Source organism: Camelina sativa, chromosome 9 (assembly GCF_000633955.1).
Source record: "Camelina sativa cultivar DH55 chromosome 9, Cs, whole genome shotgun sequence".
Classification (NCBI taxonomy): Eukaryota; Viridiplantae; Streptophyta; class Magnoliopsida; order Brassicales; family Brassicaceae; genus Camelina; species Camelina sativa.
The window spans coordinates 3,152,414-3,173,614 of NC_025693.1; the positions used below are offsets into that span (position 1 = coordinate 3,152,414).

The 21,201-nt window shown below is 35.6% G+C and overlaps 4 protein-coding genes across 4 annotated transcripts; 3 read left to right on the plus strand and 1 right to left on the minus strand.

Moving 5' to 3' along the window:
- LOC104710333 (piriformospora indica-insensitive protein 2-like) lies at positions 2,264 to 4,301 on the minus strand. Its single transcript, XM_010426915.2, has 2 exons — positions 3,988 to 4,301; positions 2,264 to 3,643 (listed from the first exon to the last, which is right to left on the minus strand). The coding sequence occupies exons 1-2, from the start codon at positions 4,195 to 4,197 to the stop codon at positions 2,417 to 2,419; spliced, it is 1,437 nt and encodes a 478-aa protein (XP_010425217.1). The 5' UTR covers positions 4,198 to 4,301; the 3' UTR covers positions 2,264 to 2,416.
- LOC104710334 lies at positions 9,758 to 12,703 on the plus strand. The gene is made up of 11 exons (XM_010426916.2): positions 9,758 to 10,144; positions 10,245 to 10,331; positions 10,427 to 10,585; positions 10,677 to 10,765; positions 10,870 to 10,958; positions 11,051 to 11,154; positions 11,242 to 11,329; positions 11,410 to 11,485; positions 11,581 to 11,695; positions 11,795 to 12,326; positions 12,406 to 12,703. The coding sequence occupies exons 1-11, from the start codon at positions 9,889 to 9,891 to the stop codon at positions 12,497 to 12,499; spliced, it is 1,689 nt and encodes a 562-aa protein (XP_010425218.1). The 5' UTR covers positions 9,758 to 9,888; the 3' UTR covers positions 12,500 to 12,703.
- LOC104710335 (protein CHUP1, chloroplastic) lies at positions 14,078 to 18,207 on the plus strand. The gene is made up of 9 exons (XM_010426917.2): positions 14,078 to 14,512; positions 14,608 to 14,672; positions 14,750 to 15,511; positions 15,586 to 16,944; positions 17,023 to 17,154; positions 17,242 to 17,423; positions 17,501 to 17,612; positions 17,718 to 17,861; positions 17,963 to 18,207. Exons 1-9 carry the CDS (start codon positions 14,416 to 14,418, stop codon positions 18,089 to 18,091), a joined length of 2,982 nt encoding a protein of 993 aa, XP_010425219.1. The 5' UTR covers positions 14,078 to 14,415; the 3' UTR covers positions 18,092 to 18,207.
- LOC104710336 (aspartyl protease family protein 2) lies at positions 19,028 to 20,879 on the plus strand. The gene has a single exon (XM_010426918.2). The coding sequence runs from the start codon at positions 19,243 to 19,245 to the stop codon at positions 20,617 to 20,619; it is 1,377 nt and encodes a 458-aa protein (XP_010425220.1). The 5' UTR covers positions 19,028 to 19,242; the 3' UTR covers positions 20,620 to 20,879.

Sequence of the window (21,201 nt, forward strand, 5' to 3'; positions counted from 1 at the left end):
CAATCTAGATTCGCCATGGTTAAGAATCCAGCTCTTTTATGGTCAAAGGGTAAAATTGCATATATTATGAGAGCATGTCTAATACCCCATAGTATGATTGTCGAAGATGAACGAGATTCATACACACTCTATGACGAACAAGAATTCCAACAAGATGATGGAACTGGAACTACTCCGGATCTAACATTTTCGGTAAATATGTCTTCAAATCTTGAGGGATTAGGTGATGGCCATACAATGATCCGTGATAGACAAGCACATCACAATTTAAAGGAGGATTTGATTGAGCATATATGGAATAAATTTGGACCTTAAACTATGTATTAATTAAATAAAATGTTTGTCTTGTTCAATTAATTAAGTAATATGTTTGTTTGTTTTTTTTTTCAAAATTTTATTTACAATGTTTTGTTGTTTCATTAATATTTGGTATTGTATTATGAATTTTATTATATGTTTTATAAGTTTGAAATTTAAATGTTCTTTTATAATATTTATATTTTAAAAGTTTATAAGTTTTAAAAAATGTTTAAGAAATATTATATAATTGTAATAAGTTTTATTGTAATATTATATACTAAATTTATTAGATTTTATAATTGTAATATGTTTAAGAATATTTTATTATTAAATCTAATGATCTTAATCATGTTCTCTGTATAACTAACTTTTTAGCAAAAATTCTTAACAACTGATTTTAGATTATTTTTCTAATATATTTAACCGAAGAACACTAAAAAGTGTTATCCCTTTAAAGATGCTCTTAGATAATACTAGATACAGAAGAAGGAAATAAAAAGCCAAGAAATAAGGACAGGAACATTTAACTCTCGTCGCCAGAGAGGGTTGAGTTTGATAAATTTGTTCAAAGAAACCAAACTCATCGTGACTTTTACTATTGTATCCGTACGGCTCATTGTAACTTGCAAGAACCATTAATTAAACTTTCATCATTGTTTTCAATTCCAAGAACATGTCATTGAAATTTTCAAAATGGCAAATACACGTTTCTTTGAAATATTGATTCACAAGTTAATTTGCTGGTAGGGTAATATATTGTAAAAAAAAAGTAATACTAGTAAGAATTGTTTTTAACTATGAAATTATCTGTTCACTAAACAAAGAAGTGAGACATAAATCACAATATTTGAGTATGTAATACTAAGAGAGTTTTCGAAAATTAATTTAAAATTCCGTAAAAGATCACAATAAAATAAAAAATCCTTGCCAAAGGTATAATTCAAACACGATTCGACATCTTTTTGTATACAAACAAATTCGATATTTATTGTCGCTAAAGTCTTTTTACATACTACATCGATACATGTTGCAGCGTAAAAGTATAAAACAACAAAATAATTTTACTTTTGGCTTAGTAGTAAATAGTGAGAAAAGTACATTAGCCGTCACCTATGAACAACTAATAATGACTTGTGGAGTTATGAGACAGAGCCTATGAAAGCAACAAAAGAAAAAAAATATATATATAGCTATAAATGATCGTAAAAAGCTTACTGCAAATTACATAAATAAATATTAAAAAAAAAAGTAAAAAGTAAAAGAAGATTTTTCAGTCTATACTTAAAAACTCCTAACTGTCTCATCTTTAATTCACCCCTCAGTATCTACTTTTAAAACTCATAAATATAAAGAAAAAAAAAAAAGAGCCATTAAATTATCTTATAAGAAGTCAGAAAATTCCAGGCAGTACAAGGCTTTGTTTGGTTTGGTTTGTATTGTCTGTTTGAAACCAATGACACAGCCTGCGACACCAAAGTTACCTATCTTTGGATATGATGCTTAAATGCTTTGCATGCTTATTTAAAGCACTTAACGTTTCTCTGCGCTCACACAACCAAATGTTAATTTCTAATTGCTTATTCGTGTGATCATGAGAGTGTAAAACATTATTCTCATTAATCTTCAAATCAATGTACAAATGGTCCAATATATATACATGATTATAATGTGTGGACTTAAAGCTAAAGAAAACTTGAAAATATAACAAACTATCTCACTATATGTTAATACAGTCTGATAGATAAATGTAACATTGTAACGTCAATCGAAAAGTCTTGGTTCTCGTTTTATTTTATCACACTATACTGTATGTATTATCAAGTGATTCGTGACTCGGGAGTTTTTGACTTGTCAAAAATAATACTAAAACTATTACCCAAATTTGTTAGTTATAAAAGGAAATTACATTATAACAATACAAACATATACAAAAAATTTAGATCTGTCTAGATTAAGACAGATGGAGAAGAAATCAGACTTGTTACATCCAAGAAGGATTTGATTTTCTTCTCTTAATTAAGCAAACACCGACATCAAAATCTATCAACCAACACATCGACACTATTAACCATCATACAAAAAGTTAACAAACTAACCAAAATAAAATAAAATTATATCAATAATAATAATATAAGACAAGAACAAGAGAAAGCACCAAAAGCAGCAAATCCCATATGAACCCATTTGACAACACATGTCTAGTAACCATCACACCCGTTGATGAACTTGACTCATCCTCCTTCTCCTTAAGGTTGCTCCACGTTTGTTTAATTACCAAACCACCCTCTCTCTTCTCCATCATGCAAGGCTTCAATCCAACACATCGCTGATGAGATTCTGACACGACACGCTGACAAAGATTTGGATTCTTTGAAGCCTTAAATCTTGTCCCCATCTTCTCATAGAAGTTTCTTGAGAAACCAAGCTCTCCCGTTAGATTGTTTCCGTTAATGTACAGAGCACCGAGACAAGGCAGAGTCTCGAGCTCTTTTGATGGGACTGTACCGGTCAAGTTGTTGTCGTTCAGACCAAGAAACCTCAATCTTTTCAAACTTGCTAAACCAGAAGGAATCTCACCTCTTAAACCCATCTTTGACAGATCCAAAATGACTAAACTGCCCATATCCTCCCACTTTATTCCCATCATGTCATCGTCATCACTACCCATTGGGTTCCCTGATAGAACAAGATCACTTAAAGATCGAATCTTTACAACGTTTTCGAACAACCCTCCAGAGATTCTATTGTTCCTCAGATCCAAAAGTGTCAGATTCTTCAAAAACCCGATTTCTTGAGGCAACTTCCCTTCTAATTGGTTGTTGCTTAAATCAAGCTTAAGCAATGAAACCATCTCTCCAATAGACAAAGGCAACGTCCCCGAGAATAAGTTTCGACTCAAATCCAAGATCAGTAGATCTTTAAACCCATTGAAACAATCCGGTATCGTTCCATTGAACAAGTTTCCCGCAAGAACCAGCCGTTGTAACCTCGTTAGATTGCAGAGACTCGCCGGTAAATTCCCGTTAAATCCGTTTTCAAGAACCACCAAAGACTTCAGCTTCGTGAGACTACCAATTGTTTCAGGAAGTTCACCATTCAAACCAGGATTGGCTCTGAACTCGAGAGACTCTAAGCTACTTCCAAAGTTTATCCAATCCTCTTTAGCTATTGTTATCGGCGACGTGAAACAGTTGAAGAACGTGAGAGATTTCAAGTGCTTGAGCTTGAATAACTGTGGCTTTATCTTCAAACTTGTGTCGCAAGGAAGCGAGTTTTCGTGAACAAGACCTAAGGTTAGATCCGTGACATACCACAAGTCACCATAGAGATCACAAGAAACACCCTGAAATTCCAAAAAAAATCAAAAACAAAAAAGGTTCGAATTATTGAAAGAATAAAAATAAAGGAATTTTGTGGGTTGTGGGCCAATCATTGTATATATATAATTGAATCCAAAATACATTTAAAGAAACAAAAATAGGATCTTATATGTAAATAGCATACACTTTGATGCGTTGAAGCTTAAAATTTTCACTTACTGATTATGGAAATTTCAAAGTGGAACAAACACTTTGAAGAAAAAAAAAGAATTATTCAGACAGCTACAGAACAAAAATCTTTCTCAAAATCTTTTAAACAAATTCAAGAAATCTCAAGAAACTATATGAGTTTATGAATAATTCAAACCTGAATAGGAGTCCAACCACAAGGGTCAGGATAAAGATCAGAGCCATTCCAAGAATCACCAACGAATCCTTGAATAGCTGAGTAAAGAGCTTCTCGTTCTGTTTTCTCCATGGGAGCTCCATCATCAGTAACCTCGGGAGATGATTCTCCAGTGACGACGCACCAGGGGAAAGTTAGAAAAAGGAACAAAACAGAGTGAATCCAAGACATTGTGGAGGAAGTGAGACAAAACAAAGGTTTGTGGAATTTTTTTGGGTTTGAAGTTATCTGTGGGTTTCTTTATCAATTGGTGTTACTATTATTTATTGAAGAGAGAGCGAGAGGTCGTTGGGAGTCAATGGGGTTTCTCATTATTATTAATATTATAGCTCATTAAACGTTACATTAAAAAAAATGAAAAATGAAAAAATGAAATTGAGGGACTGTAACGAGAAAGACATTTGGTTATATGTTGTTGTCTCTGTCACATAAAAGTAAATGTGGCATTTGTTCCCATATCTCATACACGTATTTACTTCATCTACTTTTTATTTTTGTGTGTGTGTGTTGTGTTTTGAAGTTGTGTATGTGAAAAAGAAGAGAGCTAATGTGGAAAATAGGATGGAGGAAGCACAAGGATCGAGGAAGTTATTGTTTAATGTCTATTGATTATTGACAATGATTTTTTATTTTCTTATTTTCTTTTCTTATAGCTCTTCTGAGATGTGCCTTTGACATTTACAGTATTTGTAGTTAACTATTGGGTTTGTTTATTAAATAATGGGATAAAGGTGCTTTATTATTTTTTGTAGCAATCTACTACTACTACTAATAGATATATTAAAACGAATTTACCGTTGTACTGTGCGTGTGTGACTTGATACGTCAATGTTGACTTTGTGTGTTCACTATCTTCTTTGGCCAAATAAAAACTAGTACTGTATTTGTCTACATATCCGAATAGATTTTTTTCAGATTATTTACTTGACACTTATTTTATTAGTGGAGAATTATTATTTTTTACGTGTTAGGGCATCATTAATGGAGGAATTTTTTTATGCTTTTAGATTATATATATAGTGAAAATAATCTAAGATCAGTAGTTAAGATCATATGTTAAAAAAAATGGGAGAACTAATTTTGGTATTTTTAGAATATAAATATTGTGAAAATATTGAAGTTACATAAAAAAAACATGGAAGCAAAGTGCCTATGAACCAAATAACTCCAATAACAGCAAGCAAAGCTCATGCTCTCTTCTTTACATCCTTCCCTTCTGCACCATCAACAAATTGCGAGTTAGTTACAAGAATAGTGAGTGAAGGGCTCATCCCAAAACCCACGTATAACAGATTAACAAATGATGATCACTCACTGCTTATCTCCTTAATGATCCTACAGAACTCTCTACCACATCAACAATGGAACGGACTCATGGGAAACACATCATTGTTGAATCAGACACCATAATCCTAGAAGCTTCGTTCTTCAGCTCCTCGATTTTGGTATCAGTCTCTTGTTTCAGCCTCTTCACATTCGCACCAGAGTCACCACTTGTCTGTTTTCACAATCATTATACTTTTAGAGAAAAGCAAACTAGTTTTTGTAGATTTGCCTAAAGAAGACATTCTTTTTTTTAATTCTTTTACCTCCTCGAGTTTCCTCTGGAAATCGTGTTCTGTTTTAGCTTTGTATTCGGCAATCTCTTTTTCAGCCTCTTCCTTGGCTTGCTTCAGTCTTGCCATTTTTGCTGCAACCAAGAAACACACACGTGATGAATATCATTTTCAAAAACATAAATATAATCAAGCATTATGCTCCTCAATTCTAAATGTGACAAAGTACAAGTGAACACTTAAACAAGCAGCCCGATCAAGCAAACAGTTTGGTACGTTGTAGATTTTCAGATTATTACCGGTTCTTGCAACATTGACAATGTGTTGAGCTTCTTGCTCAGCAGCAAGCAACTGCTGGATACCACCTTGACCAACTGCTCAGTAGCTGATCACTACGATCATATGAATTATGAGACTACAGTCCTTGTTAAATCTAGCAATCCACAAATGACAACCAAAACAAGACTCAGAATCAAATTAGATCTAAGAGCCCAAAAAGAATAGTGAGGATTCGAATTTAGTTGATCTAAACGAACAAACCCAACTCTAAAGTGAGTAACAACAATCCTAACACGTAAAGTCCCAATCTGAGTAAAAGCAACAGAATAAGCTGCATTCACATCGATTTCAGTGTATTTCACCATCATAGTCAAAGCCAAAGCCATCAAACAATAAACCACAGTGATCATAGACATCGAGCCAACCAAACCAATAAACCACAGCTTTTAGAATGAGTAAACCCCACAACGACGATAAACACAATAACACAAACAGTGACAATGGAAGTAATAAAATTCAACCAAGAAGTCCTCTTTGTTCCACTCATGGCAATACCATTAGCAACTAAAAGCACAACAACAACAACCGGATCAAGAAGATCAAACCCTTTAGCAAAGGAATCGACTTTAATCCGAAAATAATCAGAATCATTCTTGACCAAACTAGCTAGATACGAAGAACATGAACTCCCTAATCCAGCAGCACCAACAATAGCCTCAAGCAATATATTCCCAGCAGCAATAAAGGCTATAAAATCCCCTAATTCAACCCTAAGATAAGAGAAAGAGCCTCCAGCGACAGGAATCTCAACTCCAAACTCAGCATAACAGAGAACTGAGAGCAAAGCAGAGACACTAGAGATAGCGTAAGAGAGAACAACGGCATCATCACCTAGATGCGATATCGAACAGAAGGAGAAATCGCCGGAATACTAACCTCAGCCGGCGAAAATGGTGACAACGAAGCTTTCGCCGTTTTGGAGAGAACGAAGAGAACCTAGAAACGATTTCGATCAGAAGAGAAATGAAATTTTTTTTTTCTTTGCAAAATATCTCGGCCAATCACGTGAAGCCACATCGAACGAGAACTGGACTTAAATCAGTTCTCATTCAAGACCAAAAAAATTAATCTAAGCCCACTATTCCCTATTTTTATTATTTTTTTGGCCTTAGAACACAAGGGTGTTTTGTCGTTAATGATGACCTTAAACTTTGGAAATGTTAGTTTTATTGCCAGCATTAACGTGCTTTTTTCCCAAGATTTCAAATCGACTCATTTCACATTTTTACTGTATTTTGTAGCCAGATTGTGTAAGATTTGGTTGCAACACATGTTGAAACATAAACAATTTGATAGGTTTTGTTCTTTGGCTCTGTAGAACATGCATTTGTTTGTTAATTACGGGAATATCTATGCATTCATCACACCTATTCGCAACGGCTCAACATACATATCCTCTACCCATTTAAATAACACGATCATATCTTCTTGCTTCGGCCAGAAGTCATTTGGTACAATACTAAAAGTCTTCTCATGATGAAACAGCCAGATATTGAGCTTTGTTTCGCTGATTCGACACTANAGAGATAGCGTAAGAGAGAACAACGGACTCATCACCTAGATGCGATATCGAACAGAAGGAGAAATCGCCGGAATACTAACCTCAGCCGGCGAAAATGGTGACAACGAAGCTTTCGCCGTTTTGGAGAGAACGAAGAGAACCTAGAAACGATTTCGATCAGAAGAGAAATGAAATTTTTTTTTTCTTTGCAAAATATCTCGGCCAATCACGTGAAGCCACATCGAACGAGAACTGGACTTAAATCAGTTCTCATTCAAGACCAAAAAAATTAATCTAAGCCCACTATTCCCTATTTTTATTATTTTTTTGGCCTTAGAACACAAGGGTGTTTTGTCGTTAATGATGACCTTAAACTTTGGAAATGTTAGTTTTATTGCCAGCATTAACGTGCTTTTTTCCCAAGATTTCAAATCGACTCATTTCACATTTTTACTGTATTTTGTAGCCAGATTGTGTAAGATTTGGTTGCAACACATGTTGAAACATAAACAATTTGATAGGTTTTGTTCTTTGGCTCTGTAGAACATGCATTTGTTTGTTAATTACGGGAATATCTATGCATTCATCACACCTATTCGCAACGGCTCAACATACATATCCTCTACCCATTTAAATAACACGATCATATCTTCTTGCTTCGGCCAGAAGTCATTTGGTACAATACTAAAAGTCTTCTCATGATGAAACAGCCAGATATTGAGCTTTGTTTCGCTGATTCGACACTAGAGTTTTAGACTCCTAGTATTTCACTAGGGAGCATGACAAAATTTGAAGAGAATGTTGCAACAATTAAATGATACAACATAGTATTTATGTTCATATGTTAACACCAACATCACATTATTTTTTATATGTCTAATAATATACACTAATGGTAAAAATGTCAAATATTAATTTATGTACTTTAATAAAATTATAAAAACGATGATATATTATTAACTTTCAAAAAAATGTGCTCGACAGACTAAAAGAGAATTTAAAATTAAGTTAATTATCTTAAAATGTCAATTATAAAATATATAACCGAGTGTGACGAGTTTCTTAGCTACTTCAAATAATAGTAATAGTAAAAAGCTACAAAATAAAAAAGAGTTTACGTGCAAGCCAAAGCATATCAAACAGTCCTCATTAGATGAGATTAAAACATCTAAAATAATAAAACAAGAATAATAGAAAAGAAATACATAAAATATATAAAATCTCTTTTAAAGGTATTTAAAATTTATAAACAAAATAAATTGTTTATATTTTATTTGCATATAACTAAAGAAGAAAAATAGAAAACATTTCATATGAAAACAAAATATGAAATACATTCAAGTTATTACTTGATATGTCATACCAAAACTTACTATAAGATAAGGGATAAATGTAAAACAATATAAAATAGAAAAACAGAACTTGATCGACAAACATTTAAAGATGAGAGAACAAACTTTATTGTTTAAAAGTCATGAAAAAACATAAATAATTGCATCCTTAATTCAAACCTAGTGCAAACGATAACTCTTATCTTATCCAATCCTTTATGTAATCCTTGTTGAGAGTTTATGTTTTTGTTTCGACAACAATGCTAATTGCCAAGTGCCACAAAAATAATATCAAATTTTTAGCAAAATAATACTCTTTATGAGTGTTTGGAATCTGAAAATTAAGCAAATCCAAAAAACTTGGTTTGTTGGTTTATTTGGGGGACACAATTAAACCCTTAATTGATTATGTAATTCAGTTTTGGTTTAAACCAAATTGGAAACAATAAAATTGGAGAAACTTTCAAATTCATAATTTTCAAAATGGCAAAAATGTGTCAGAGTAAGTTACCCAAAAATCTAATCATTCGCTTGAAACTCCGAACTTATTATGACAAATGAAGAACTTATTGTGAGAAATACGAGAAAAAAACAATCAATAATCATAAGACTTTGTTTTTAACTTTGGTGCATGTGCAACTTTATTATGACAAATGAAGAAGATTTTGTGAATTTTGTTGATTGTCCGGGAAAATTTTCTTATTGTTAACAAGCATGTTTAACTTGTGTGGTTAAACTTATATCTAGTAAAAAACCATTTCATGATAAATTTAGAATATGAGTTTATAAGTAATTAGTTTGAGATAACTGTAATGAATCTGAGGAAGATACCAGTGCCCATTTCTCCATAGTTGATGAGGGATTCCATTTCAAGTGATAGTTATAAACGAGACTAAACCGGATAATAAGCACAAACCAAAACCCTCGGAATCATTGGGATGATAATGATTTAATCGAGACTAAACCAGGAGATTAGAAGTAGCACAAACCGGAACCCTCGGAATCATTTAGATGTATCACACACACAGTAGCGTTAGCATCTCTTCCCTTCCCCATCTACTCTCTCGCTGCTTCTTCTTCTTCGATCATTGAAGCATCCACTCCCCAGAAAAACCCTAATTCTCTTAGTCAAGAAATGAGCTCTTTCTCCGTCAAAAAGTCCCCAAATTCATCCTTCCTCTTCCCAAAAACCACACCTTTACTACTTATACGACATCGTCTCACTCTCCCATTACTCGTTCCTCCTCCTAACAAACCGCCAAGATTCCGCATCGTCGCTTCTCACTCCGGTACTACTTCATGGGTCTCTCAAGCTTCTAAAGACAAATATGGTGGTTGGTCTCTCATTGAAGATGAAGCAGCTCCTTCTCCTCATTCTAAAACTAAAAAAAGTTAGTATCTTTCTTCTAATTGAGTGGGAAAAATCATATAAATTTATGAACTTTTGTGTGTTTGTAATTTGATTTTGAATCTTTTGGTTTGGGGTTTCAGAGTGGAGGAATGTTGTAATCACTGGTGTTGGATCTTCACTTGCTGTTGTATTAGCTACTATTGCTTACTTCTCAATCTCCAGAAAAGGTTCAACTCTTTTGTTTTTCTTTCCCTTGATGATGACTTGAATTTTATAGGATTGTTTAATTTGAGACTCTGGGTTTTGTGTTTCTTTTTGACAGGTTTTAGGTTTAGCATTAGTAATCCATTGCATTATCAAAGTGTTGATTTTGATCAGAGTGAGAATGAAGAGAGTGAAACTCTGTTCAATGATGAGAGTAATTCTGCTTATGAGGCTAACTCTGAAAGCGTTGATTATGTTTCAGATACTGTTGACACTAGTAAGTTCTAATTATGGTCAATATTGAGACATATTTCACAAATTGCTATAACAAGTCTTAATTCGAGTTCACTCACCTGTGTTTACTTTAGCATCTGCCGGAAAAACTCACCGTGTCATCACTCCGGTTGCTGTTGATGCCGCTCAACAAGAAGCAATATCAGTTTTAAAGAAACTAAAGGTTTATTTCTAGAAACTTGCTCTCACACAACAATATGAATTTAAGCATGAGCCTTATTGTCCAGCTCTGATCATGAGCATGTCACTTGTAATTAAGTTGTTCAGATAATTGAGGATGATGTAGTGGCAGACGAGTTATGTACTAGGCGAGAGTATGCTAGATGGCTAGTTCGTTCAAATTTGTTATTAGAGAGGTAATGATACTTTTAGCACATTTTTTTCTCCCGAATGATAAGTCTCTTAGTGTTTGTGGTGGACTGACACAATGTGTTTCTCTTGCCTTTAGAAATCCAATGCACAGGATTGTGCCAGCAGTAGCTTTAGCTGGCTCTTCAATTCCTGCATTTGATGATATCAATACTGCAGACCCTGACTTCGAGTACATTCAAGGTAAATCCATAAGAGACATTTCTACTTTGATTTAGTAGTTTATTAGAACTTCTGTAATTGATCTATTATTTTTGATTTTTCTTTCAGCCTTGGCAGAGGCAGGCATTACTTCCAGCAAGCTCAGCAGTGAGGATTCTCGAAATGACTTGGGAAAGATTAATTTTAATCCTGAAAGGTAGAAAGGAGATTAGCTATCTTCATCTGCTATGTATTTGTCTCGTTGTTCACTGATATATATATATATGGTGGCTGCAGTTTTGTTTCCCGACTCGATTTGGTAAACTGGAAAGCTCAATTGGAGTGTGGTTTCCATCCAGAAATTATGGAAGAGGTGTGATTAAGTTTTTACTGACATTTTAGGCATAAAAGTGATGCTTATCATATGCTTTTTTATCTTCTTAAAAGCCTGACTTGTTTACAGTCCAGATATCAAGGACAAAGGTAGATTATATAGACACGAAGAATCTCAATCCCGATATGGCCCTCGGATTTTTCTTGGACTTCTTGATGGGTGACCAGAGTACCATCAGAAATGTTTTTGGTATTCTTCTACCTCTCTTTGTTCTGACCTTCTCCTTCTTCGTTCGATCGTTGATGTGCGTATGCGTTACAACAGAATGAAGATTTCAAAATTTCACAGGTAGGATTAAGCGGTTTCAGCCAAATAGACCTGTTACAAAAGCACAAGCGGCTGTAGCATTAACAAGCGGTAAGATGGTGAAAGCTATCTCAGCAGAGGTATCAAGGTTAGAAGCAGAGTCACTCTCACAGAAAGCTGAAATGGAAAGAATCAAAATCGAGTTGCTAGAAAAAGGGGAAATAACGCAATTTTGGGATGAGAAGCTTCAGGTAGAGAGATCCCGAAGAGTTGAGATGGAAGAGCTGAATCTCTCCAGAGTTAGTGAATTAGAAGATGAAAAAAGGGATCAGCAGAAGTGGTTTGCCGAGCGTTTGAAAGAGAAGTCAGCTATAGAATGTCAGAAACAGTTGCTTCAAAGCTTGAGTGAAGATATTGATGAGATGTCTCAGAGGCTAATATCGGATAAATCTGTTTACCTGACTGAGCACAGCAAGTTACAAGAGATGTTAAGTGACTTACAATCCAAACTTGAATCGCTTGTCGACAAAAGATCTGTCCTTGAAGCTGAAATCGAAGCTCTTCGGATTCTAAGGTAATGATGGTTATTATCATTGTAGCAAAGTTTTGATCTTTGGAAAAGTTTTAACCAATTAGGTGTTAATGAAATGCAGATCTTGGGTAGAGGATGAAGCTAAGGTAAGCCAAGCGAGAGCTAAGGTTCTCGAAGAAGCAGGACGGAGATGGAAATGGAATGACCATGCTTGAATCTTCTTTCAGATTGTACAAAATTTGTTTGGTGATTGTTGGTTTATGAGTGTTTGGAATGTGAAATTAAGCAAATCCATAAAACTTTTGTTAGTTTATTTGGGGTAGACAATTAAACCCTTAATTGGAAGGTTATATTCTATGTAATTCAAATCTTGGTTTTAAACCAAATTGGAAACAATAAAATTGGGGAAACTTTCATAATTTTCAAAATGTCAAAAAGGAGTGAGAATAGTAACCAAGAATCTAATCATTCGCATCGAACCTATTCTAGCACTTTAGCAATGAAATTTCAAATTTTGAAGAGCGATTCCCAAAAACCGTTAAATCAAACGAAATCTTCAACCATTTGTCAAAGTCAAGAGCTCTTTCAACTACCACCAGGAATCGATTGAATCAGCAAGAATCGATCTAATCTTGGCTAATTTGAAGTCTGGTATGCTTCTACTCCCTTTTCGCGAACTGGGTTTGCTTAAAAATCGAAACTTTTGCTTCTTCTTTCTGTAGACATATAACTTTTTTAGGGTTTCGTTGTTAACAGTTGCAGAGTAACAGTCAAACCGAAACTGGGTCATATATAGAAAAGAAAGTTTCTCAGAACTCTTTTATTTACGCAACTCTAAAGTTTTATCTTTGATTAATTCCACATTTTTCCAAGACAAGAAACAGTTAGAGCTGTTCTTGTCTTTTTGCTTTGCAAGTGTGTGTGTGTGTTCTGACTTCTGAGAGATTTATCCTCTGTGAGCTGTTCCCACCACAAAATTCCTCTGCCATACAATAAAACAGTGAATTTGATAAAATTCGTTTTCGTGTGTATCCACTTGTCCTGATCCTTACCTGGCAATGTCTGAATCAAACCCATATTCTCTTCATTTTCAGTGTGCAGATTGGTAAAAAAAAAAAGGAATCAGAATCTAGTGAAGGGTTTTAATATGAGTTTTCACACCATCTCATGTAAGAATCTTTTTTACAAGAACTTGTTCTCTTTTGTTATCTCTTCTTGTTCATTCACACACTTGTTTTCTTAGATAAGGCTAAAAAGGCAAACATGTGAATGAAATCTATGGTTGAGCAAAAGGAGTTTTTGATTAGATAATGAAAAGTCCATTCTTGTTTGGCTGATTTCAATTTTCTCTTCCATTTTAACTAAAAGAAATTGACATTTAAGAAATAAATTTCAATCTTCTGTTTTCTTGTAATTGGTTAATTGCTACGTAGCGTGGCAACAACCTTTACTTGGTCGCTGGTACTGGTCCCCAAACATCACAACAGAATCTAAACCCTTATGAATCAATCACCTATACCAGTTGGAGATCACTAATCTTTACATTGAGTAGTTTGGTCTTGATTGATGAATCAATGAATTTATAATCTTAACCATCTTCTGTGTTTAGTTCACCGTCTAGTTTGGTAAATGCTTTGACAAAAAGAGACATAATTTCAGAAATTATTGTTTTATTTACGGTTGCTTCTTTGGTCATGGCTTAAGACCCCATCTAATACCATACATGTCTATTTCCTCATCTGCCTTGAGCCAAAAACAGACCACTATTATTGTGGTTGTTTTCAATTTATTTAATGCTGAAATTTTTTGGCTTTTGATGCAAGAGACTTGAGAGGTCCATAAAGCTGATAAGATCGAATTTGTGATGATAAGTGTCTTTTCTTTTTTCTTTTTCCTTGGGTGGACATAGTTCCTTAAAAGTTTTGTCAGTACCTGGGAGTGTCTCTTACAGGAACAAGTGTGTTTATCCATTTGTCATAAGGTTCATGAACAGGATTTTGGACTAGAGATTTTTTTCTTGGAGGAACGATGGGTTGAGTTAGTGTATCAGTAGTGAAAATTTAAAGGAGCTTTCCGGGTTCTGTAGATGAAACGGGGAAGGGAATTTATTCCCATTTCAAGATTTTAATATATGTTTGTCCGGATAGGGTTTGTTGTTGCTGCTTCCGTTGCAGCAGTTGTTGTTAAGCGGCACAACGTTAAACCCACCAAACCGAGCAAACAATCAGGTAGTGTTTTTTTTTATCTTTTACTCTCCATTTTATTGCATATCACTCCATATATAGAATCTGACCATTCATGTTTTCTGCATTTTTGCTCTAAGAAAATGGCAAAGGAGGCGATAAAGAAGAGGCTGTGTATCCTGACAACAGTCTCAACGATAAGAATGTAAGTATACTTTTGAACAGTTTAGTTTGATCATGTGCTTGATCTAAATGTTGTGACAAATCGGGTAATATGCTCAGGTGGAGAAAGAGGAGGAAGAAGAAGAAGAGGTGAAACTGATCAACAGTGTAATCAATCAGACTCGTGGAAGTTTCTCGGACTATTTGGATGATGATATTTTACCCGAGTTTGAAGATCTTTTATCCGGTGAAATTGAGTATCCATTGCCTGATGATGATAACAACTTGGAGAAAGCAGAGAAAGAGAGGAAATATGAAGTCGAGATGGCTTATAACGATGGTGAGCTCGAAAGGTTGAAACAGTTAGTTAAGGAGCTAGAAGAAAGAGAAGTGAAACTGGAAGGAGAATTGCTTGAATATTATGGACTCAAAGAGCAAGAATCAGATATCGTTGAGTTACAAAGACAGCTCAAGATCAAGACTGTGGAGATTGATATGTTAAACATCACTATTAATTCTCTACAAGCTGAGAGGAAAAAGCTTCAAGAAGAGCTCTCTCAAAACGGTATTGTGAGGAAGGAGCTTGAGGTGGCGAGAAACAAGATCAAGGAGTTGCAGAGGCAAATCCAGCTCGATGCTAACCAGACGAAAGGACAGTTGCTGTTGCTTAAGCAGCATGTGTCGAGTCTCCAGATGAAAGAAGAAGACGCGATGAATAAAGATACTGAGGTGGAGAGGAAGCTAAAAGCTGTACAGGATTTGGAAGTGGAAGTTATGGAACTTAAGAGAAAGAACAGAGAGCTTCAACATGAGAAGAGAGAGTTATCCATTAAACTCGATTCAGCGGAAGCAAGAATTGCAGCTCTTTCAAACATGACTGAGGTAAGTGTAATGATTCCTCTCCATATCAAAGTTTCTTTCTTTCTTAGAGTAACATTTTCTATCTTTACTCGTAGAGTGACAAAGTGGCAAAAGTTAGAGAAGAGGTTAATAACTTGAAGCATAACAATGAGGACTTGTTAAAGCAAGTGGAAGGGCTTCAGATGAATAGGTTTAGTGAAGTTGAGGAGTTGGTTTATCTCCGTTGGGTCAATGCATGTTTACGGTATGAGTTAAGAAACTACCAGACACCAGCTGGTAAAATCTCAGCTCGTGACTTAAGCAAGAACCTAAGTCCCAAGTCACAAGCAAAAGCAAAACGGTTAATGCTAGAGTATGCTGGATCAGAGCGTGGCCAAGGAGATACTGATTTAGAGAGCAACTATTCTCAACCTTCATCTCCCGGAAGCGATGATTTCGATAATGCTTCAATGGATAGTTCCACGAGTAGGTTTAGTAGTTTTAGCAAGAAACCGGGATTGATACAGAAACTCAAAAAATGGGGCAAAAGCAAGGATGATTCTAGCGTTCAGTCATCACCTTCAAGATCATTCTATGGAGGATCACCGGGAAGACTTAGCTCGAGCATGAATAAACAGAGAGGTCCTTTAGAATCTTTGATGATTAGAAACGCAGGTGAATCAGTAGCCATAACAACATTTGGTCAAGTGGATCAAGAAACCGCTCCTGGTACCCCTGAAACACCGAATCTTCCAAGAATCAGAACACAACAACAAGCTACTTCTCCTGGTGAGGCTTTGAATAGTGTTGCATCATCGTTCCAAGTGATGTCTAAATCAGTTGACAATGTTTTGGATGAGAAGTATCCCGCGTACAAAGATAGGCATAAGTTGGCGGTTGAAAGGGAGAAGCACATTAAGCATAAAGCAGATCAAGCGAGAGCAGAGAGATTTGGTGGTAATGTTGCTTTGCCTCCTAAACTTGCTCAACTAAAGGAGAAAAAAGTTGTGGTTCCCTCAGTGATGATCACAGGTGATCAGTCTAATGATCAGTCTAACGAAGGCAAAGCCAGTGAAAACGCTCAAGCCGTAGCCAAAATGAAGCTTGTAGACATTGAGAAACGACCTCCTAGAGTACCTCGCCCGCCACCAAGATCAACTGGAGATGGTAAAAGTAGCAATTTACCTTCTGCAAGACCTCCTTTACCAGGTGGTGGTCCACCGCCACCTCCTCCACCACCAGGTGGCGGGCCGCCGCCACCACCACCGCCTCCTGGAGCACTTGGAAGAGGAGCAGGAGGAGGTAGCAAAGTTCATCGAGCTCCTGAGCTTGTTGAGTTTTATCAATCGTTGATGAAACGTGAATCGAAGAAAGAAGGTGCACCTTCTTTGGTCTCTTCAGGAACTGGTAATTCATCAGCAGCTAGGAACAATATGATCGGGGAAATCGAGAATCGATCAACGTTCCTCTTAGCAGTAAGTTCACACTTTCAATAGAATGTTTAATGCAATTGTATTTCAAACAATGAAACAATTGTTTAAACTTGATTACAGGTAAAAGCGGATGTGGAGACACAAGGGGACTTTGTTCAGTCGTTAGCAACTGAAGTACGAGCTGCGTCTTTCACCAGTATAGAAGATCTCTTGGCGTTCGTTAGCTGGCTAGATGAAGAGCTCTCCTTCTTGGTCAGCAACTCCTCTGTTCAATATTACTTTCTAACCGTTACTTCGGTTCTTTTTACTCACTGATCGTTTGCTCTCTTTTTTGAGTAGGTTGATGAAAGGGCAGTTCTTAAACACTTTGATTGGCCAGAAGGTAAAGCTGATGCGTTACGAGAAGCAGCTTTTGAATATCAAGATCTCATGAAATTGGAGAAGCAAGTTACTTCCTTTGTCGATGATCCTAATCTCCCTTGTGAACCTGCTTTGAAGAAGATGTACAAGTTGCTAGAGAAGTAAGTAAAACTGTCAAGATAAAAACAGAACATCACACACTAAATCTTTCTTTACTAAATGTCTGCTTTTTTCACAGGGTTGAACAAAGTGTATACGCGCTTTTACGTACAAGAGACATGGCGGTTTCACGATATAAAGAATTTGGAATTCCAGTTGATTGGTTATCTGATACTGGCGTCGTTGGGAAGGTAATAAACATTTGTTATTTCTTTCCTTTCGATTGCAAAATCCTTGTAAAACAATCTTGAAAATGCTCTGTTTTGTTTTTGTTTATGTTTCATCACACAACACAGATCAAGCTTTCGTCAGTTCAGCTCGCGAAGAAGTACATGAAACGAGTAGCTTATGAGCTTGATTCAGTGAGTGGTTCGGATAAAGATCCAAACAGAGAGTTCTTGCTTCTCCAAGGTGTTCGTTTCGCTTTTAGAGTCCATCAGGTATAATAAACAAAACTAAACTCAGATCAGAACACAAAGTAACCAAATTAAAATGACCAGTGTTTGATGTATTATATTAACTGAAAATGTTTATTATGCAGTTTGCTGGAGGGTTTGATGCAGAAAGCATGAAAGCATTTGAAGAGCTTAGAAGCAGAGCCAAAACTGAGAGTGGAGGAGACAACAACAATAATAATAATAATAACAATGAGGAAGAATCTGTAAACTGAGTTTTATTACTTTCTTTTTCTTCCATGTCTCTTTTGTATCATTGTATCACACATACTTGATTTATAGTACAGTGATTTTTATAGATTATTGTAAAAAAAATACATTTTTTATTGTTTAGGTTTTGGAATTTTTTTTTAATTTTGGTTATTTCTTTACTATATCTTTAGATAATAATAAATTCGCAATAAATTTGTAATCTCCCAAACTACTGAAAAAAAAAGATAAAATAATTGTGGTTTGTCTTAAAAGTCACATGTTTCATATCATGTGCAGCCATGCAAAGTATCGCCCGAATCTTCTTCACTCTTTAATGTTTTTATCATTTTCAATTTATCAATATTTTTGGCAAAACTTTTATTTTTCCAGGTATGAATAAAAAGTACAAAACAAAAACTACTAATGGTTTACTAGATTTACAGCAAATAAAAACAAGGACAAGTTCCATTTTTTTTTCTTTTGTAATTTTATGCAATCGTATAAAGAAATAATAATCATGTTTTATATATATTTGGAAATTAAAAGTATTTCTGCCACCACCTAACAAACAGGGTCCATTTCTTGGGTATAGTACTTTTCACGTCCAAACAAGATCTACATTTATTATTATTATTGTATTCGTATAATTACAAATTTATTATCATAATACTACAATCTATATAAACCGACCCTCTTATAATAAATGAAATAAATTCACGGATCTAAGACTAAGATTACACAATCACACTAGAAAACAACCATTTTTGGCATTAATAACACTCCTCTAAACACTAAAACAAAAATGAACAAAAAACAAACGTAAAAAAACTACAAAAATTTGTGTTAGATATTATCAATCGAATCAATGATTAAAAAAATGTATAAAGACTAAAGTGAAAGGAACAAAGAAACAAAACAAAAACACATTTAGACAGCTAAGAGTTTTTATTGCAAAAGCCAAAGCTTGATGATACCCCCCCCCCAAAAACAGATATCTTTCAGTCTTCACGTTACAATGTACTTGTATTAAAACTATATTTCGACCACAACCTGACAAAATACGTACAAAATACCGTATTTTTATACGGTCTTCTTCTTCTTCTTCTTCTTCATAACATAAGACACAAAATAACACAAACAAAACCCTTCTCACTCTCTCTCTCTGTTTCTCACAATGTTTCCTCTTATCTTCCTCTGCTCTTTCCTCTCTCTGTTCCTCCTCCCGCCATCGAATCTCGCCGCCGTGAGTAACGACGGCAAGTACTTAAAGCTTCCGTTGTTACGCAAATCTCCGTTTCCTTCTCCGACGCAAGCTTTGGCTCTAGACACTCGCCGTCTCCATTTCCTCTCTCTCCGCCGTATTCCCATCCCGTTCGTTAAATCTCCGGTGGTCTCCGGCGCATCTTCCGGGTCGGGTCAATACTTTGTGGATCTTCGAATCGGTCAACCGCCTCAGTCGTTACTTTTAATCGCCGATACAGGAAGCGATCTCGTTTGGGTGAAATGCTCAGCTTGCCGGAACTGTTCACATCATTCTCCGGCCACCGTCTTCTTCCCTCGCCACTCGTCAACGTTTTCTCCCGCTCATTGCTACGACCCGGTTTGCCGTTTAGTGCCTCAACCTGGTCGGGCTCCGAAATGTAACCATACCCGGATCCATTCCACGTGTCATTACGAGTATGGCTACGCAGACGGTTCATTAACTTCAGGTTTATTCGGTAGAGAAACGGCGTCGTTGAAGACTAGCTCTGGTAAAGAGGCGAAACTCAAAAACGTCGCTTTCGGATGCGGGTTTCGGATCTCGGGTCAATCTGTATCGGGTACTAGTTTTAATGGAGCCCATGGAGTAATGGGCTTGGGCCGTGGGCCAATTTCTTTTGCTTCTCAGTTGGGTCGTCGTTTTGGTAACAAGTTTTCTTATTGCTTAATGGATTACACTCTCTCTCCGCCGCCGACGAGTTACCTCATCATCGGAGACGGCGGCGGAAGAGGAGGAGAACGAATCAACACCGTTTCGAAGCTTCTCTTCACCCCATTGCTAACGAATCCGTTCTCTCCGACGTTTTACTACGTTAAATTGAAATCAGTCTCCGTCAACGGTGCGAAGCTACGAATCGATCCTTCGATTTGGGAGATCGACGGTTCAGGTAACGGTGGAACCGTCGTGGACTCCGGTACAACTTTAGCGTTTTTAGCCGATCCGGCGTATCGATTGGTTTTAGCGGCGATCCGACGGCGGATCAAGCTCCCTAACGCCGATGAACTGACTCCCGGATTTGATCTGTGTTTAAACGTTTCCGGCGTTTCGAAACCGGAGAAGTTCTTGCCGAGTTTGAAATTCGAATTTTCCGGTGGTGCGGTGTTCGTTCCGCCGCCGAGGAATTACTTTATCGAGACGGAGGAGCAGGTTCAGTGTCTGGCGATTCAATCGGTGAATCCAAAAGTTGGATTCTCGGTGATTGGGAATTTGATGCAGCAAGGTTTCTTGTTTGAATTCGATAGAGATAGATCACGGTTAGGTTTTTCTCGCCGTGGTTGTGCTTTGCCGTGATTATTATTTTTTTTATCCACCGGAATATTCGGTTCCGATTCTCTTAAAGATTCTTTTTTATTTTGCGTTTTTTTCTTTTTGGTGTTCTTTTGGAAGTACGAAATTTGGGTGACGGTTCACTGTTACCGAAAATAGAAATAAAATATTATTTTTGGGAGTTTGTAAAATTTCGATTTCTATATTTTAAAAGAGTATCACTGTAACTAGAGAGCATGTGTGAAAAAAATACTAGAATAAAAATGAAATGTTTTATTACAGAATTTCTGTTTTGTTATTAATAATTTAATATGATAAACTTATTGAAACTGAAATGTTATTTTATGTCATTTTTAAATGCTTGGAAACAATTATTTTTTAAAAAGAAAGCCCTACTTTTATAATTTGATCTAAGAGATGAAAGGATTATTATAACATCTTATAGTAAGAAAAAACAATGTAAAAGACAGTAATTTATATATTTTGTTTAAAAGGTGATTATTGTGTTTTTCATACTATTTATTGGCTAATTATATAGTATGTTGTTTGGCCCTGGTTAAACAAATTAAAAGCAAAAGAATTTATAAAATCAATTCTGTTTACATC